The sequence below is a fragment of the Euprymna scolopes genome, chromosome 4 (assembly GCF_053919585.1).
Source record: "Euprymna scolopes isolate OS-2025 chromosome 4, ASM5391958v1, whole genome shotgun sequence".
Classification (NCBI taxonomy): domain Eukaryota; kingdom Metazoa; phylum Mollusca; class Cephalopoda; order Sepiida; family Sepiolidae; genus Euprymna; species Euprymna scolopes.
In genome coordinates, this window is record NC_136485.1 from 69,604,886 (window position 1) to 69,626,241 (window position 21,356).

The 21,356-nt window shown below is 31.9% G+C and overlaps 1 protein-coding gene across 2 annotated transcripts in view; it reads left to right on the plus strand.

Moving 5' to 3' along the window:
- Nucleotides 1-4,026: 4,026 nt before the first annotated feature.
- Nucleotides 4,027-21,356, plus strand: part of LOC145268277 (coiled-coil domain-containing protein 124-like) — a 46,603-nt gene continuing 29,273 nt past the window's right edge. Inside the window, exons 1-2 of one of the 2 annotated variants that reach the window (XM_080123665.1) lie at nucleotides 4,027-4,180; nucleotides 18,790-18,970. In XM_080123665.1, coding sequence (XP_079979791.1) covers nucleotides 18,812-18,970 — 159 coding nt within the window. In that variant the 5' untranslated portion in view covers nucleotides 4,027-4,180; nucleotides 18,790-18,811. Of the gene's footprint in view, nucleotides 4,181-14,310; nucleotides 14,383-18,789; nucleotides 18,971-21,356 lie in introns of those variants that run through there. The other variant, XM_080123675.1, reaches the window with a different exon arrangement.

Below are 21,356 nucleotides of genomic sequence, written 5' to 3' on the forward strand. Positions count from 1 at the left end.
TCATCAATAACATGGTTGGGATATCCATTATTTACTAACGTTTGTTTAATATTGTTGAATTCCTGTTCTAAAATAGTTAGGGAAGAGGATATTAAGTTAGCTCAGGTTAGTAAATTATTAATTAAATCAGTTTTCTACCAATAGGAGCATTCATTTAAATAGGTAGAGGGATTTTATTATCCATTTTTTTATTGGTCGAATTCGTTGTTGTTGCAATCTATTAACACATCTAGATAAGAGATTATATTGTCTTTGTGTAACTCATGAGTAAAATTAAGCACAGAGTTATTTCAGAAAGCTGACTGTAGGGTGCTAATATCGTTTTTATCTTTAGTAAGTATTAAAATATCGTTCACATAGAGTAAGTAGATTAATGTTTTTTTATGAGACTAAAGATTTCGTTTTCTAAATTAACCATATAGAAGTTACTGAATGTTGGACCTAAAACAGAGCCCATGGCAACACCATCTTTTTGTACAAAGATGTTGCCATGATGATCATGGGACTTCTATTGTAAAGGCCAACATTAGTTTGCGTAAGATGTTAGAGTTAATTTTAAGTAGGGATTGATTAGGATTATTATATATATTTTTGATAATGATACCTATTGTTTCTTTTACTGGAACATTAGTGAACAGATTTTCGACATCTAAGGAAACAATGGTACCATTCTCAGGTTTCTTGTTCCTAAGAGGCTGAATAAGTTCTTCTGTAGATTTTATACTATATTTGTTTGGAATATAGGGAGATATCATTTAATTTATAATTTTAGAGAGTTGATAAGTAGGGGTTGCTAATTGTGAAATGATATTTGAAGAGTTATTTATTTTAATAGGTTTGCAAACATTTCAGGATGGTATTAATTTTAACCAATAGAAAAAAAGGATAAAATAATTAATCATAAAGAGGAAAAAAAACCCAACAACTTTATAAATCGTTCAAAACCAGTTAGATTAAGTTATCCCTGACGATGAATCCTGAAGGATTGGAAAGTACTCGGACTTATGATAAATATGGTGATTACATCAGCCAGTTCCCGCCAGAAGTGAAAACTGTTATTCGAAAGTTGGAAAGGATCGAAAATAGAATTAATAGATAAAAAACGTCTATTTTATTTAATGAAATATGCCATATAGAAAAAAAAATGCTGGCTATATATATATGTATATATATATATATATATATATATATATATATATATATATATATATATATATAGTCATTCACATACAGCGCTGTTTCGCTGTTTCACAGCTCATCAGTGCGGCTAGAAAGCAACTGCCTCAAGCCAGGATACACATACATATATATATATATACATATACATATATATATATATATATATATATATATATATATATATACATACACACACACATATATATATATATACACACACATATATATAGATATATATATATACATATGTATATAGATATAGATATATACATATATATAGACATATATATATAGACATATATATATATATATATATATATATATATATATATATATGAGCAAACAGTTAATAAAATATGTTAAAAAACACTTTGAAATGAGTTAAAAACATATTTAATCTGAAAAGGAAGCACTAGATAAATGGATAGTCCTTAATCCGTGGAGTTTCGAAGAAATACTCTCCTTCTCATCAGAGGGTAGGAATTAGCAAAATGCGGGATCGGATATATACACACATATATATATATATATATATATATATATATATATATATATATATATATATATATATATATATACATATACGTATACATATATATACATACTATCATGGGTGCCTGTCGTTGCCCGGGTGTTTGGAGGTGTGTGTTGAGCAAAAAAAAAAAAAAAAAGAAAAAATGGTAGTAGGAAGGCAGGCTCGAACCCGTACCGCGAAGGAGGAAAAGAATGGGGAAAAAACATGACATCTTTGCTGTGACGATCACCACCAAACCGGAAGTGACTTAGGTTTAAATTAATGCTAGACAATCGAAAAGAGGGGATGACTTTCGAAAATATCGGTGAAAAAAGCGACCCCTCCCTGTAGAAAAGTGCCCAGCTAAGGGTGAAGAAATTAATGTTTTTAGCCAATTTTTCAGTATTTGTCGTCTGAAGGGTCGAACTTCAAAACGATACTGATCTTGTGAAAATCCGTCGCCTCTGTCAAAGGTTTTAGGCAGACATGCAAACATACATACATACATTTATATATTGGTAGCTAAAATTTTCGACCCAAACCAGTTAAAAAGCTTACCCTATCTCTGAATACCCTTTATGTAAAATTTCAAATGTTTAGACCAGAAATTTTCTGAGTAATTTGGTAGAGACCGCAGAGATCAAATGTTTTCAAACTTTGACCCCTACTATGACCCCTGTAGAGGACCAGGATATAATACACTAGCTCGCTACAAGAAAATAATGAAATGAATGGAATTGAAGGAAACAAAGACTCAATTGATGGATAAGATAAACGTTGTTTATTTACTGTTCAAAGAATGATTTAGATATAACATGTGTTCATGTCCGCGCGTGTGTAACCAATGTTCGTTGCGGGACTGGTGTTGTAGAAAGAAAAAGGAAATGTGTTTTCATCTCAAGTTCGGGTCACTATCGTTTGTTCGCACGTGGGAATTGAAGTGAGTAATGTAATAGAACGAGAAATGGCAGTCCATCATGTAGACAAAGAAGAGGATTGAGGGTTGACGTCAGTTAGCAGTCAGCTACGCGAAGGTGTTCTCAGGGACCAGTAGTAGATAGAGAGAGAAAGAGTGAGAATGTGTACATACGGTTTGTTGGTACACGTGTGCGCGCGCCTGCCGAAACAGCGGCGGCTAGCGCGCCGACCAACCACCTAGGAGGCTAATCTCGAAAAGGAAGAAGCCGGTTGTTGCTCTTTGTTTTATACTTGTTTCCGGTCGTCTTTGCGCACGTGTGGATTTCCCTTGAAAGCGGAAGTGACGTCGTCCTTGTGTGCGTTCGTGTGCGCATGTGTGAGTACATGTGTGTACGTTAGCGTGTGCGCGTGTGTGAGTACATGTGTGTACGTTAGCGTGTGTGTATATACACGTGAATGTGAGTGTATGTACGCGAACGTGAATATATGTACGTGTGTGGACGTGGGCGCGTATGTTTGTGTGTGCGTATGTATGTGACAAGTAATATAGCTTGAAATGTGAACGCGTGTTTTTGTGTGAGACTAGAAAAGGCTCGCGCACCCCTTAACATTTATTGTTATTGGGGCTCAAATCAGGTTAGCAAGTTAGATCCATGTCCAAGGAACCTTTATCTAAAATTTCAATTGTTCATCCCCAAAATTGGTGGAGCAGTTTGATAGAGTTCTCAAAGGTCAAATCGTTGAACTTTGACCCCTTAACAGCCAAATTTCTGGGTGAAAACGGATTACAAAGATATTCCCAAATCTTCATACCCTGTATATCAAATTTCGAGTCTACACTGAAAATTGACAGAGTTATTGTGTAGGGAAATGTACACTGACACACACACACACACAAAGATACTTTCACTTTTATAGATATATAGATACATATACATATATATACATATATAGAGACACATATATATACACACGTATATATATATATATATATATATATATATATATATATATATATATATATATATATATATATTTGTTTACTGTTTTTTGGGGAAAGAATTCCAACAAAGTGCTCGATTACAAAGAAAAACTTTTTCGATATAAGAGCTTAATATTTATTTATTTAATTGTACAGAAGTTCAGAAAAACATTGGTACCGTCGGTTTCAAGCCCAACATAAAGGGGACCAGTTAATGGTAAAACGTAAATAATGTTAGGCTAAGGCTCTCGTTATGGCTGACGAGAGCCTAACATTATTTACGTTTTATGTTGGGGTTGAAACCGACGGTACCAATGTTTTTCTGAACTTCTGTACAATTAAATCTATATATATATATATATATATAGAGAGAGAGAGAGAGAGAGAGAGAGAGAGAGAGAGAGAGGGTGCGTGGGTACCGTCATACACTTGGAAACTTTATTTTTTTAATTCAGAATATCAGGCTGTTCGGTGAAGGCCCTTTAGTTTTAAGTGGTCTTGAATCGAATCGCTGTTGACGACAAGTAGTTTTTTCAGTTAAGGTTGGCGATTCTTCTTTTCTCAGTCTGAAAAGATATGGACATCCGGTAAGAAATTTCGCACTTACTTTTTCACTTCTTTTAAATTTAATTTATTAAAAAAAAAAAAAAATAATTTTGTTTTTCTATCAGTTTTTATTCTTAATTTGATTTTATTTAAATATTAGTAACTTTTTTCCTAAAAAGCATGCAAAAAAACGATAAGCTGAAGAAAATTATGAGTCAAAATATTTATACCTACCTGACGTTGTCCGGGAGTCTTTTTACACTAATTATTTGTTTCTTTAAATCGCATAAACACTTTTGAGTTTGTATTTTTTTTTTTTTTTTTTTTAATATTTTCGTATAAAATTATACATTCAAAATAATTAAAGATTTAGAAAGTTAAATTTTGCCATTACATTTATTATTACTTGAACCAAATTGTTAACTCCTTTTAAAATGTTTTAATTTGATTTATGACATAATTGGAGGTTGTTTTATAATAGACAGAGGTACGAAAAAGAATAATATATTTTTTATATAATTTTTTTTTTAATGTACGAGCATTTATGAACGTTAAAGCCTTACTCTATTTAACATTTTAAATGCTCTCAAATTTCGGAGGTTCAGGAAGTAATTCATTTAAAAAAAAAAATCATTTAAAAAGATTAAAATGGATGAGTTGTTTACAACGAAACCGAAATAAATTCTGATGGCAATACAATGTATCGGCGATACATTGTATTGCCATCAGAATTTATTTCGCCGATACATTTGTTACCGTGCTGAAATATTATTTAGAAAGCCATTCTTAACATGGGGAGGGTGTTTTGTAATTATTCTGTACTTTTACCTAAAAATTTAATAATAATAATGAAAGATATCGTAAAACTTAAATTTAATTTGAAAATACCATTTAAAAAATAGCATGGTAATCTAAGTGCATAAGCACCCTGATGGCTTTTATTTCGTAATATATATATATATATATATATATATATATATCAGAATTTTTTTTTTTTTTTTTAAATCGGTATTTCTGTAGTTTACGAACCCCTTTCCCATGTTAATATGTTCATTATGTTCCAAATATTATTTCAGCACGCCCGTAAAATGCAAAAGTACCATTAAAAAAAAAAAAAAATTATTCAAAACTCATAAGGAGCAAACATAAAAATGAAAGTATGTGCAAATATTGAGGTAAATTTTTATTTGTTTTCCATTTTCCTTTAAAATGACCACCTTGTTAGGTTTTCAGATATGCTGAAAACGAATATCGCATTCAAATTTTCCGCGAATAAGTAGTTTTCCCATTATTAAGCAATGTAATTCCCTATTTTAAAAGTGGCGTTGACGCACAAGTGTCAGAAATGTGCATGCGTTTGCACGTACAACAATGGCCAGCCCAGCCAGCAGTCTAGGTCTAGGTGTGTCAGAAATTTCGTGAAAAATAGTGAATAATTCCACCCCATCTTTCCAAGCTTATAACTCCTCGAAAAATGTAATTCAAGCCCTAATTTTTTTTTTCAATTAAAGGACCAAGGTTTCATTAAAAAAACAACAAAAAAAAACAAACAACGTGTTTTTTTTTTTTTTTTTTTTTTAAAAGGTTTTAAACTTCGGACTTTATAGGTACATTTCTCAAAAATACTACTTTTTTTTTGTTTTAAATTTGAATATATTATTTATTGACCTTTTCTCTTCAATTTGTGATATATAATACTTTGGTGAGTAAATTATTTACTTTTTAATAGACATTTCAAAATGGGAGGCGTGAATTATTCGACCCCCTGTCTTTCCAAGCTTATAACTACTCGAAAAATGTAATTCAAGCCCTAATTTTTTTTTTTCAATTAAAGGAGCAAGGAACAAGGTTTCATTAAAAAAAAAAAAAAACAAAAAAACAAACAACGTGGTTTAAAAAAAAAAGGTTTTAAACTTCGAACTTTACGGGTAAATTTCTAAAAAAACACTACTTTTTTTTTTTTAAATTTGAATATATTATTTATTGACCTTTTTTCTTCAATTTGTGATATATAACACTTTGGTGAGTAAATTATTTACTTTTTAATAGACACTTGAAAATGGAGGGGGCGTGAATTTAAAAAAAAACGTTTATCTAAAATATTATATTCGGTTTATTGGAAAGAGCATAAAATTTCACATTGACCCTGAAAATATCGTAAAAATAGAATCAATAGAAAAATTTTGATAGATTTTTAAAGTTTAAAAATTGAAAAATATTGAGTTCGTAAAATTCATTACTGTTTTTTAAAAAGTAAAAAAAAATATTTCTATTACTTTTAAAACAACTTTAATAGTTTATTTTGGAAGTATAATCCATAAAGAAAATAAACAACCCACTTTTAAAAGAGAAATTACGAGTTTTTTATATTTTATTCGCAGTTTCGTGTTAGAGGTGTCAAAAATTCCTACAAAAATTCTGTCTGATACACCTAGGCCAGCACATTTTCATAAAGAATTACATTGCTTAATATCCAGAAAGCTACTCATTTGCGGAAATTTTAAATGCGATATTCGTTTTCAGCATACCCAAAAGAAAAATGTTAAGGTGGAAACCAAGTAAAATTTCCCAATATTTATTTCAGGAGATTAAAAATGTTGTTTTATGTATTGTCAGTTTAGCTGATGAAATGGGTGGAGGGGACAGCTCAGGCAATTCGAAGCACCAAAGCCTGAACTCTACGTAAAAGAAATCGCCACTTTGTGTGGTAACTCCTTCACGATTTTTGGGTAACTTATGAGAGTTGCAATGAATTACCTCGTTACTTACAATGACAACTCATCCTTTTAATTGTAACAAAAAAATAGAACCGTCAGTGAACAAACAAACGAACTAAGACTAGCAACGGATCGACTAAAGGGGTGTTTTATAATCTCTTAGTCTATCCTATGCAAATGTTTCATCCAATCCATATGGGTGGACAACAAACTATAAAGTTAGTCAATCAAGCAGTTACCGATTTCTTGCTTGAACGACCACCACACTCCATCTACATTGATTTCTGATAAGTAAAAAATTACTATACATTCCCGTAGGAAAAAAAAGAAAGTCTTTTATAGGATGTGAGGTAAGGGAAAAGAGAATGGAATTCATCATTTCTAGTCACAGTTTGAGACCTCCACCAGAATTTTCTGGTTCTTTTTATACCCCTAACAAATTGGCTCTATCCAAGCAATTTGGCCTGCAAATTGAGCAGTAATATTCTTTCTCCTCAGGGGATGTATCTACTAAACCCACCCAATCAAAGTGGAACCAATCGTTACATTGATCACAGGCCACCATTGGTCTTAAGTCTTCAGACATATTACATGCAGGACAAATCCAGATTTTGATGCTCTTATTGGGTTGGGAAGATCGAATTTGGTGTGGCACGTCTTCTGGTTCATTAGGAATTTCTTCATCCACATCTTCTGAATGTGAATTCATCTTTAGAGAAAATAAATGGTTGATGGAATGGATCAATATAGATCCATTTTTTTTTTCTTCTTACCTTCGCTGAATGCACCAATTGATCTTTTTCTTTAATTAATTCAAAGACTTTGCCTAGAAGACCAAAATGGTCTAGTTTTGAGGGTGTCCTTAATACTTTTGATGATGTCATAAAATGAAAGGTTTGATAACTCGAGTTCTTTCTCTTGTGTTTAGCAGGTAGTCTTTGTGCCACATCTTTCTAAATTTTTCTAAATTGCCGAGTGGCTTTGTTAGTCCCAGATCTTCATCTTCCAATCATTATTGTACCTTAGCTCACATTTGGATTCAATAGAGAATTGGGAATTAGACAATCCATATCATTCTAGCTTTTCTAAGTCAAGGGGCAACTATTAATGGCATACTGAATATCAGATAATATGGTTAGTAGACTAAAATATCCCACCTTTCCCCTTTTTGTAGTCTTACATAGACAGGTTTTAATTGTCTTAATTGTCCTTTTTTTTAAGTACCTCCGTACCAAGCTGAATAAAGGGAAATGGTACAATGTTCCAGATAAGGACCAAACTTCTGGTACTCATTAGTGATCACCCCCTTATCAATTATTTAAGCTGCAGAAATGAAGATCTTTGCGTTGTCAGAGGGGATTCAATTCACATTTGTGAAGCGAATAAAGGCCTGTATAAACAAAGTTACGCTCATATCAGAGGCTAGTTCTACGTGAACAGCTCTCTAATAGTCATGCAGGTGAAGATGAGAATATACATGTTATAGTCATTCACCTCCCCCTTAACACTGATGTGACTGATGTAATCCATGCCAGTATGGAGATACAGCCTTGCCAAATTCATCCGAGGGCCAGGAAGGTCTGTTGCATTCAGTGTTGAAAAGGCAGTGGCATTATATTTTTTACACCTCGTACAAGTGCTCACTATTTTTTAAAACAGCCTGCCTGGCCTGTGGTATCCAATAACCCTGTAACCTTATTTCATTTAAGGTTGTTACAAAGCCTAAATGTTTTTTTTTTTTTTTTTTTTTTTTTTTTGTTGTGGTAGTCCCTTAAGTTTGTTATATGGTGTTTTTTTTTTTTTTTCCTAAAAGAATAGGATAAACCTCATAAGGATGATATTCCGATCCAACTATTCTTCCCCTCGAACGAATGATATTGGAGGGATCTAAGAAGAGGTTTAGATTTTTCACCAGTTTTGGTTGACTCTTGCCTTCAGGATGCAACAAAAAATCTAATTCTAATGCAAAAGATTCCCGTTGTATTATTTTTTATCAAATAATTTTTTTGCCAACATCTTGTTGAAAAACTTAAAAATTAAAGTACTAACATTAACCTACTAAAGCTGGAGAATCGTTCTATAGGGACAACAGGAAGATATCTATCTTCATTCCTCATAAACAAATTTACTGAGGGACGAACGCATTCTTTCTGTTCTGAGAGGCAACCTAATTCAACCTTGTTCAACTGAATCTTCTCTTGCTTTATCTATGCAGGGCCTTCGTACCAATGAGGAAGGTTTTCTTGTAATTTTTTTAAGGTTAGTCCTCTTCTGATATAGTCGCTGGGTTCTCCTTAGTTGGTGCATATTGGAAACTCAATCCCAACTTCAACTCTGACCTGATCATTGCAGATATTTTACCTATTTCTCGCAGCTTATTGTGTGCAAAGATGTTTTTTGTTGTTATTGATTTGACCAATATCCATCCAAGCCAGTACAACATGAGCATCTGTAACTACATATACATATTTTTCTATCAGAGATTTCCTTTAAAGAGGGAAAACATTTTAATGCCAGGAATACAGATAAAAGCCCCAAACTGGGCAGAGAAGGGTGTTACTTTGGCTTCAGCAAACACCAGCACAAACTGCCCATCCTGCACGGCAAATGCTAAAAAGCTGTATGCAATTTTGGAGGTATCGCAAAATAAGAATTTTATCGACTTATTTTCATTTAGGACTCTCCTTGGAAATGATACAGTCCAACTCAGTTAAATCCAACGCTTTCCAACTTTCTTTCGCTTCCTCTAGAACTTCATCATCCCAATCCAACTTCTGCCTCCAAAGTTCTATCAGCATTCTGCTTCTCACTGTTACTGGAAGATAAAGGGATGAGGGAGCAAACATTCTGGAAGCCTCTGATATATATATATATATATATATATATATATATATTTTTTTTTTTATGCAGTTACATCACATTTGTGTGGACAGATCTTTATAGTATCGTGTTGGGGGTTGTACAGTTATCGCTGCTGACACTTATTGGGTGAATTTCTATTTGTACTTTATTTTTCGAGTTTTGAGCTATTAATGACATTCCAAAGATGGTTTTTTCCTATTTACTTGCTTCCCCACCAGAGCAGAGTTAGACACAAGGTCGGTTTTTAATGTGGGTGGAAAATCCAGCTCCCCAAAAAGGGGCAATCTGAATAGGAACGAAAATTAAAATTGTCTCAGTCAGTAAGGATTTCTCATCTACAAACCGAGGACAGAAAAGATAAAGTGCATGGTTGTTGTCGGTTTAACTTACCAACTTGGCACTACTTGTTTTTCGAACCGAATAAAAGCCTTAAAATATGTTAAAACATGCACAACTTAATCTGGGAGTAAGAAGAGTAACATATCTTGCCTTTGGTAACATTTATTTGCTATATAGTTGAACTTTTTACCCTTTTTTTTCATTTGTTGGCTTCTCTGCTAAAAACTCGAGAATACATTGGATAATAAAGGTATTAATATAAAAACTACTTTTTGGCAACAATTTTAAATGTGATATTCATTCAAGAGCAGACTTGAATATCCCTAAAAACCAGTTTTTGAAACGTGAGTTGGTATGCATCGACACTGACCAAAATTTGTTTGCTTTGATTCTAGAAACACACTTTTTTTTTTTTTCATTTCAATAAACATTCGCTAAAAAAAATAAGTTATGTAAACACCTGCACAGTCACTAGAGAAGTGGTCACATCAAGATTAAGCTATTTGATAATTTATTTAGATGTGAAAATTTTATTTAATGCTTAGTAAATGTTAAAACTTTTTTAAATAGGTAAAAAAAAATCACCTAAAATAATAATACTCTCGATTTTGGCATAACATTTTTAGGAATGTTTACTTGTAAAAACAAAAAGGGTACTTACGCACTTAGATTTATGGTGCTATTTTTAATTTATTTAATGTAAAGTGTGTTACAAAGGTTTACTTTTTTTTTTTTAAACTTTTTTTTGCCTGAGAATTTTATTTATTTAAATAAATTAATTTTGATGCAAATTTTCAGATTAAATTTGTTTTAAACAGACTTATGGTGATTCTTATTGAGAATTCATAGAATGAAGATATATTCAAAAATGAGGTAAATTGATCAAATTTTATGAGTAAGCAAAAAGGGAGTGGTCTTGCAGCATCATCTTGAAAAAGAACAAGCAAATAAGTCCACAATAATTCAAACTTGTCAGATCAGCCTTGTAATGCTACCCATTTTACATTAATTGTTTAAAAACGTTTAAAAATGATTTTTTTTTATTATAAAAATAAAACTATAATACTTGATCAATTTATATGATTTTTGGAATATGACATTTCTGTTCTGTAATGGTCATAAGGATTTTTCTGTAATGTTTTTAATTTTGCTCCTATTCACTTTCACTTCAACTACATGAATTCCACCTCAAGATGATTCACAGTCAAATCAAAAGCACTCATGATAACTATGAAACTTATATTAGAACGCAGCACCCTACTATTAATAACATCGTGTTCGAGCAGAGCAACAATGTATTAAAATGTCTGGCATAGCACGTTTCTAATATTGGTCCATGGACTTGTTGATTTTAAAACTCAGATTTTTTAACTGACTTAGTTTTTCACCAATTTTTAATTGATTTTTATATACTTTTCACGTCCCATCACTCGATACGATGTATTGTGTATTTTAATTTTCACTTTCAATTCTAAATAAGAACCTGAGCTTTAATTTACTTTTATATACTTTTCACCTTCCATCACTCGATACTATTATGTATTGTGTATTTTAATTTTCAATTTCCTACTTTCCATTTTCGCTCCTATTCAGTTCCATCTGAAGATGATTAGCAATTGAATCAAAAGCGCTCGTGATAACTATGGAAATTTTATTAATATTTTTGATTTTGATATAAAAAAGATTATACAGAAAATCGAAAAAATAAAAAAAGAATCATAAAGCAAAGTATCTTCATTGTATGTATAATAATGTCTGCTTGAATGAAAAAATGCTGCCTAAATATACCAATATATATATGTGTGTGTGTGTGTGTGTGTGTAATTTTAAGATATTTAAAATAAAACAACTAAAACTTAATGCTAAATATCAAAGGTAGTTTGCTATGTAAGTTTATACTAAATAAGGATATTTGTAAATGCTATTTTTGTCTGTTGAGCTGTGAAACATTTGTATATTCGTTTGTTTGTTGATGTGTCGGGCATTTTTATTTATTTGTCTGTCGAGCATTCGTATTTCATGTCTATTACTTTTAAAATTTAGATATTGTTTTAGAGATTTGTATAAATCATGAATATCCTGGTTTTTGCCTTGAATCAATTTTACTATTTTTACTGAATATTCTCACGTCAATTATACCATATCATTTGGCTACAAAACACTGTTTTGGCAGTGAGTAGACTATTTGTCAGTTTACTTCCACATCAGATATTTGAATGAGGTCAAGATATATTTTTTTTTTTATAGTTACTGATTAAAAAAGAACAAAAACTTTAAAGAAGTTAACAAAGAATAATCCTAAAAAAAAATCCTGACTATTGTTCCAGAAATTGTGATATTTTCTTTCATCAGAAATGTTCATTTAATTAGCTTTGATTTTTTTTATTTATTTTTTTTTAACGTTTCTTACTGCAGAAATGTCAGCTTTACTGTTAATGAGATCGTTCAACAAATAACTGTTATTAGTGTTTGGTGAAAAGTAAATAACGTTATCTTAGCTTTTCAAAATTGTTAACACTATTCTTTCTCTCATTTCTTTGTTGTTCAAGGCCATGAAAAACCTTTTATTTTTTAACCATGCTTTTTATTTCTGGTGTTATTGGTTCCTGGATAGGAACCAGTGTTGCAGAGTCATGAACTCTTGGGTTGGACTGACTCTGAACATTCCAAAAATATCCAACTCTGACTCCTTATTTTAAAGTCTTCCAATATTCAGGGTTTTTTTTTTTCTTATTTAACAACAGATTAATAACTTTGATTTTGATTTCATTCTTATGAATCTTACCCCTTGCGAAACCTCAAACTCTGAAGCCCTTTTAGTTTGCTATTTTCATCAAATCTTACCAAATAATATTAAGAGTTTTAATAATTGAAAAGAAAATAGTTCATAAACTAAAATAATTTATAATTTTTAATAATTTTGAAAAATAAAGTACAAAAAAAAAAACCCATGTGAGCTTCCAGGTTTCCAATTTATAATATAGAATGTGTATTTATTTGTGTGTGTAATCTATAATATAAATCTCACCTTTTTGTTTAAATGTATGTATGTATGTCTGCCTAAAATTTTCGACAGAGGCGACAGAATTTCACGAGATCAATATCGTTTTGAAGCCCTTCGGATGACAAATATAGAAAAATTGGCTAAAAACATTAATTCCTTCACCCTTTTCTGGGCATTTTTTTCGACGATATTTTCGAAAGTCATCCACTCTTTTCAATTGACTAGCCTTAATTTAAACCTTCGCCACTTCCAGTTTGGCGTTGGACGCAACGGCAATGACGTCACTTTTCTTTTTCTTTTTTTCTTTTTTTTTTCTTTTTTTTCGGTTTGAGCCTGCCTGCCTACTCCCACTTCCTTTTGTTTTTGCTCAACACACACCTTCAAACACCTGGGCAACGCCGGGCACCCAGGCTAGTAATTCTATAAATTACCTTTATACACACACACACACACACACACACATATATTTATTAGTGTGTGTGTGTGTATGTATAAACACTTTATAGAATGCAACACTATGTAAAAGTATAATGGGCTGAATGGTGTAATGAGTTTTTCAGTTTTCACCTTTTTTCACTTTATTAATACAATATATGTATTTTACTTGTATCGGTATGGTTTTATGGAAGTTCTGTATAGTATATTTTCTGATGCAAATTTCTATTCTTCAGATGTATGTTCAATCTTAGTTCAAATGTGCATATACCTCTTACATATTTGTCCCATCACAGAAAAGTTAGTGAGTAAAAAAAACAAAAAAAAACTGCTGGACAAATCCATTTCAAGTATTTAGATTCCAATATTTTTTTCTGATTCCAATACAATTACTGTTTTTGATTCTTTAAGATCTCCAAATATTTAACTATGGAGTCTTTTTTTTTTTTTTTTCTCTGACTATTGTAGAAACCCATGTCTTGCATGCATATATTTTTGCAAACATAAAAATATACTTGTGGGAAGATAATTTATAGATGTTAATATTACTGGTATTTTAAAATCGATTAATATTTTATAATTAGTACCAGAAAACTAAGTTTTAAGCAATAATAAACAAAAAATAATAATTTAAAAATTGTTTTTGGAGTTGAACAATAGGCACAAATTTTTTTGGATATCGATTCTGATCTTCCAAAAAGTTTTGATTCTAATTAATCGTCCCAACAATAGTTATTTTATATGAATATTAGTGTGAACACTGACAAAGCATAATGTTTTTTCTGTTATTTTTGATGCAGGGTGTATAATTGTAAAGAAATAAACCAAAGAAAGATTTAACAAGTATCTTTTTAAAAAGTTTGCTATTTGAGTGCTGCCAGTAACAGTTAAGTATTATCTTTTTCTTTAGGTTTGTGTGCCCAGGAATTGAAACTGGCTTTGAAATTTGAGTTTTTCTTTCTGTGTTTAATTTATGAAATGTCATGATGTAATGGTTACACATGTGGACTTGTCATTCTAGGTCTGACTGCTGTCTGGCTACTTCATCACTTTCATTAATACCTTTGGGAAAGATATGGATCCATATTTTCTCCTTTCCAGCTATGGATTTAATAGTAGAGTAGACTAGACTCTCAAGCCATGGTTGTGCAACTAGTCTGGGAAATGGGAAACTCTAAAATAACACTAGTCTTTCTCTATTTATCTCAGTATTATTTCCAGTCATCCTGAACTTTTTCTTTCCACTGAATTTGTGCAATACGAGTTTGAGAGAGGTGTGGATGGTGATTGTGCAACTCTGCTTCACTTTAGATACCCTATACAACCATCCCTAGAGAGGATATTCATTGTCTCTTGAGGCTGAAAGGAAGCCTTAGATCTTTAAACAGATGTAATTATAATAGATGTTTATTTTTATTTGTTCTTGGGTTAGTAGATGTAGAACAGTTGAGGTAGCAGGTCCAGTTGGCAAGGGAATGCCAAAGAAAAATATGAGGTGATAAGAATTGACTTAACATAAAAAGGGATAAAAACATGGTCAGAGAACAGTTCATTTGCAAACCAATTTCTAAAAGCCGTCAAACACATGCCAGTATTTAAAAAGGATGTTAAACTGAATGTAATGATGATAAAGATGTCATTTTAAGTGTTTATTAATTTCACCATTGAGCCTTTGCAGTTTATATACTATCGTTTTAATTGCAGTTTAATGAATAAACAAACACAGCTCTAAATAGCAAGGGAGTTCATTCATATGAGAAGAAACCTGTCAACGTTTTTTTTGCTAAAAATAAAGTCATTATATGCGTAAGGTTGTGGTGTGACCGTTTGCGTGAATTCAGCAGTCTATTTACATATGTTTCATTTTACTTCAGTTGAATTTCTCAGAAATCAAGGGGACCCCCTTCCCGGGACTAACACTTGATTTCTATGAGATACATAGGTATTTGAATGTTCCATTAAAGTTCTCCTTACCTTTCAAACACCGAGTTAGTAAAAAAGTTGAGAATATCATTGTCCTCTCCCCAACTGATCATTTAAATATGTTGTAGTATACCTTTCTTGTGGTCTCTTAGTCTTACTGGATTCCAGGACAAGAATTCATCTTGTTTGGTGGAGTATTCAGCTTCATGCTATTACTTGAGGTAAGATCACTTAGAGAAGGTGTACCATTCTTCGTAAAAACCAATGTTAGTTATACATGCCAAGGAGATCTTATTTGGACTTCGAATATCATGTGATTTTGAATATTTGGTTAGGGTTTACTTGTAGGGAAAGGTATCTTCATGCCAAGTGGTCCTGAGAAATTCCTGTACAGAAAGACCTTAGACACTTGAGGGTCTTGTTTGTAAGCATTTAAGTTTCTATTTCTGTGTGAATCGGTAAGCATGCTAGTAAACTGAATGATATATTTTAACTGACTTGCTCTGGACTTTGTAAGTTTTTCAATAGTTTTTTTTTTCTTATATTAGACTAGAGGGGGGTACCTGGCATTGCCCAGGTGTTTGGAGGTGTGTGTGGTTTTGGGTAAATCAAAATGAAAGAATAATAAAAAATCGTTGCCCGGGTGTTTGTTTAAAAAAAAAAAAAAGTTTTGGTAGGTAAGTAGGAAGAATCGAAATCGAAACCTTGAGGCGCAGTTGGAAAATAATAAAGTGTGAAAAAAAAAATGTGCAACGTTAACTGTTCGCCGACCAAGAAATAGTAACGGAAAGATGTTTGAATTGACAGGTGCCCGCAATAAAGTTAACTCCGTTACTTCTATTTGACCTCATTAATGGGGTCAAATAGAAGTACCGGAGTTAACATTTACTGCAGGGTTTTTTTTTTTTTTTTTTTTTTTTTTGTCTACTCAACTTTAGCTGATTTTGTTTCCTAACATGTTGGGGAGAAACCAGCTCCCCATAAAGAGGATTGTCCAAATTGAATAGCAATCGTCTGATATAAGGAATTTTCCTCGCATTAAAGCTGATTGCTTCTGGACGTTCCCGGCGCGATTGTCGATAACAGTGTCTTAGCTTTGAATTAGTTTTGCTTTTTATACGAAAAAGCTGAATCAACATGTGAGAAGCCAAAATAGCAATAATTTTGTAAAAGTCGCTGTAAATAAATCTAGACGCGACGCGCGTTCCCAAATCCTAGATATTATTATCTAAGGGGTATATAAACACTTCTAAGCGATAGTAACGACCCCGGGATCGTCGACGAAAAAAGCCTTTTTTGGACGTATAAAAATGTGTGCGCCGCATTTGCCTTTTATATATATAGACTAGCGGGGGTACCCGGTGTTGCCCGGGTGAGAAACACAGGGGCGGGCGGGTTAAAAAAAAGTTTTGGTATGTAAGTAGGATTGAACCCAAAGCCCTGAGGTGAAGTTGGAAAATAAAATGTGAAAAAAACATGACACGTTAACCAATCGGTCAGCAAGAAAGAGTTACTGAAAGACGTTTGAATTTATTTAAGTAGGAAGAGAATTGACAGGTGCCAGCACCTAATGACTTAATGAGGTCAAGTGGAAATCGTGGAGTTAACGTTTTCTGCGAGCATTATGATGACGTAAACAATAGCTAGTCAGCAGTTAACATTTTCTGCAGGACAGTTTTTCATGAGGTCAGTAACTCGGTTTGTTTGTTTTTATCCAACTTTGGGGAAAACCAGCTCCCCCCTGTTTATTAGGGGAGTGTCCAGATGAAAGCAATTGTTTGATATGATGCTAAAAAAGCCGACCATGACCAAACGTTTACATCGCTTTCCGGAGACCACCGGGAACTGCCAATTCGAATCCAGTTTCGCTTTTTTTATACTGAAAAGCGAACGATACATGTGACAATCTAAAATTCTGGAAAAAATAGCGCGTGAAAGTCTGGCAAATTAAATACACATGCGACCCCCGTTAACTCTTAGATATTATCATTTAGATGTGATATAAAAAGTTTTAAGAAGGAATGAGCCGACTGAGAAGTCCAGCGAAAAAAGCCTTATATACAGACATACACAAAAAGTGAACATACATACATACGTACATACATACATACATACATACACACATTTTCGCTTTTATATTTATAGATGGAAGAAATCTCAACTTTCCGGTTGATTGAAAAATATTTTTATTCAAAACAATTTTTTATTTCCTGATGAGTCACTCTTTATCAAGGCTAAAAGTCACCTGAGGTTAAGAATTAATCAGAGATAAATTGCTAGTTAAATGATGATGAGTATTAGGAAAGGATTGAAAATAATGAATATAATGAATTAAATTTGATGAATTCTGGGAAAGGTTTATGATAAGTGTTTATTGACATTAAATTTGAAAATGACGATGTTGTAATCTTCGGAGAAGCAATCTTGTGGCAATGTGTTCTGCAGATGGGAAGTTCTTGAAAAAAATAAAGATTTTGTATAGATTTTATTTGTTAGATACAGAGTGGAAAAAAAAGCAATGTTCTTTGCAGTAGTGGTATAAAGACGAGTTCTTGTTAAATATTTAAATCTTAAGCCGATTTTTGGATAAAAAAAAATCCATCACTGAATTGCGTGGTTACACTGTGCTGTTCTGATTCTTAATAGAATTTTTTTTATAAATGGTGTGGTTGCTAGAAAAGCAGAAAATAGTCAATGCATTTCTACAAATGGTTACTGTTGTAAAGTTTTTCAAAGACAAATATAATACACTCACAGATGCTCGAAATATCATCCGTACAATCAAAGAACTGAATAAGCCAGATGCAATAAAATTTAAAATCTCAAATTTTACGCTATTTTGTATTGTATAGAATACAATATATACATATATGGCATAATTGCGTTGACACACCAGTTCTCATCAAATCACTGAAGTTAAGCAACATTGAGCCTGGTTAGTACCAGATGGGTGACCATTTAGGAATTCTAGGCGCTATATGTGCTCTCCACTTATCTCAGCATTTGTTTTCATTCGTCCTGTACAGACACTTCACTTACAACTGGTATTAAACTTTGTAGTTATCTATAGTCTGTCAAAGATTGAAGGAGCTCTATTTTTTTTTATAAAAACTTATAAAATAGTAAGAATGAACCACCAATAAACTTATTCTTTGAATGCAAGGCAAGGAAATTTATTGACTCTATAAATTGTTTCAGTTTTGAATAAGTATTCTGTTGCATCTGATGGTAGACAGCTTGAAATTGTTAATAAGAATGTAATTTACTTTTGTAGTGATTATTTATATCCTCTTAATTTTGAATCTTTGTTGTGTTTCAGTTTTGTTTCATTCAATAAATTGGCCCTGTTGTTGTAATATAATTCTTTTAGGTGGACAAGCTGACATTAAAACATGCCAAAGAAATTCCAAGGAGAAAACAGCAAAGCTGTTCAAGCTCGCGCACGCAAAGAAGTGAAGCGCCAGGAAGAGATTCAGCGCAAAACAAAGGCAGCCGAGGACAAACTTTGGGAGGATGATGACAAAAATGCAGCACGTAAACAACAGCGAAAAGTAAGAGTTTTATTCTTCTATTTTTTGTTCATTTTTATTTTTGGTCCCCCGACAAAGGAAGGAATGGACCTTGTAATTTACTCCCATTCATTCGTTTGTTTGTTTGTTCACACTTTTCTCAATAACCACGCCTTTGATTTAAAAAAAAAATTTGCACAAAATTAGTCATGGTGAAAGTAAATTTTTGCTAGAACAGATTTTCCGGGATAACTCTGGTTGCCCCCCCCCCCCATCCCCCCGAGGCCATTATAGGGGTAAAATTGCCCCCAAATCATTCGTCCATTCATTTGTTTGCACTTTTCTCAATAACCATTCCTTGAATTAAAGAAAAAAAATTTGCACAAACGTTAGTCATGGTGAAAGTAAATTTTTCACTCATGGTGGGAGATCTCGCATGCTTGGCTTGTTAATACAGGGTGGAGCATAAATACTGTTATATAACAAGGTGGATTTGATATTATAAAACAATTATCTTGTCTTGAGATGTGGGAAGATCTGTTATAAACGTATAAATTGTATGTATTGTTGTTTAGTCGGAGGATATGATATTGACGTATAAACTGAGTCATGTTGTATCAGACAGTTATCACACGGGTATATACTGGCATTCCCTCAAAACCTCATCTGTAAACAAATGTTGACTCTACCTGTGCAATGTCATCTGACAAAGGCCATCAAAAAAAATCTTTTCTACCTTTTGTTTGCGATAAAAATTTTATTACAGCGCTGGATGCAGATATAACCTTAATGACTTGGCCAATATAAAAGTTGGTGTCATAGTCGACAGCAACCCATTGTCCTTGATGCTCATAACTGAAGATATCCTGAGATGGTTCTTCATCACAACTGCAGGAGTTATCTGAATGTTCAGCAGATTCACTAAGGGACTTTTTTGTTGCTTTGGAGGTGGAAATGAATTAACTGGATTTCTTAAGTAGTCAGAGAAAGCAGCTTCCAGTTGAACTTTATTTCCACTGGTGTTGATTTTGACACCCAACACAACCTTGAGATATCTCAGTTCAAGTTTATCAAAAACACCTGATAGAACATATACGTCTCGTGGGTACTTCTACAGTTTATCACCGAAAATGCAGACACCATTTTTTTTTTTTGCGCACCTGTCATTAAAATGCGAGGGAGAAATCAGTATTCTAAACTATAACCAAAGCATGAAATAAATAGCAAAAAAACTAAACTAGATAATGATTTTTCGGTTTCATTTAAATTAATTTTTTGTTGATCCTTTAAAGTTGCTTTAATTCAAAAAACTGTTTCATTAAAATTATATTTTCTTACACAAACTTTTCAATAAATGTTTTTACAATTATATTTTGATAAATTTTTATACAGTAAATGTTTTGGTTTTCAAATGGCGATTGCCCAGTTTAGACAATTATGAATATGTCATTTTCATTTTCTGTTTTTAATAATAAAAATATGTATACGTTTCATGAAAAACATTCCCGTTTTCATTAATAAAATGAAAAACATTTTCAATTAAATAATTACGGATATATGTTCTCTTTCACTTTCTTTATTTACTTTTTTTATAGTTCTTTCCGGAAGTAATTAATATCTAGTTTAATTTTTTTGTTATTTATTTCTAACTTCGGTCATAGTTTAAAATGGCATCTCCATTTTCGGCGATAAACTGTAGAAGTACCGTCTCGGGAATTATTAAATAAACAAAAAAAAAAAATGATTTTTACAGTGAAATAATTTTTCATTTACATGCTACATGCACATAACTTGATATTTTCAGTTATTATTTTTTAAGTAATGTACAGTGTAATTAAAAAATAATTTAACAAAATCTTCAAATTTATCAAAAACGCCCGATAGAACATAAACAAAAAAAAAATGCACATTTTTACGTGAAATTAATTTTTTCATTAATACATGACTTGTTGCACATAACTTAAGCTTAGTTATATTTTGTTATTTTTTTTCTTTTAAAGTAATGTAACTGTACAGTCTAATAAAAAAAATAATAATTTAAGAAAATGTTTAATGTATCAAAAACGCCCGACAGAACATAAGAGAATTAAATAAGTAAAAAAAAAAAAATGAGGCACATTTTTTTTAAAATGAAAAAAAAATTTCTGTCAGTCACAAGCAACTAAAAATGGTTTTTGGTTTAAAATGTACCCAGTTTAATTTTTAAAAGATAATTTAACAATGCTGAGGTTTATTCAGCCGAAAGAAGATAAAGCAAAGAACATATGAAAGTTTGAAAGAAGATATAGAAAATAGACAACTGACATTATTTTTTAAATTGTAAATTTTCATTTCTTTTATAGAAACACTAAACATATTATTTTAAACAATAACTTTCTATAACTTTTAAATAAACAAAAACAAACTCATCTAAGAATTTTGATATATC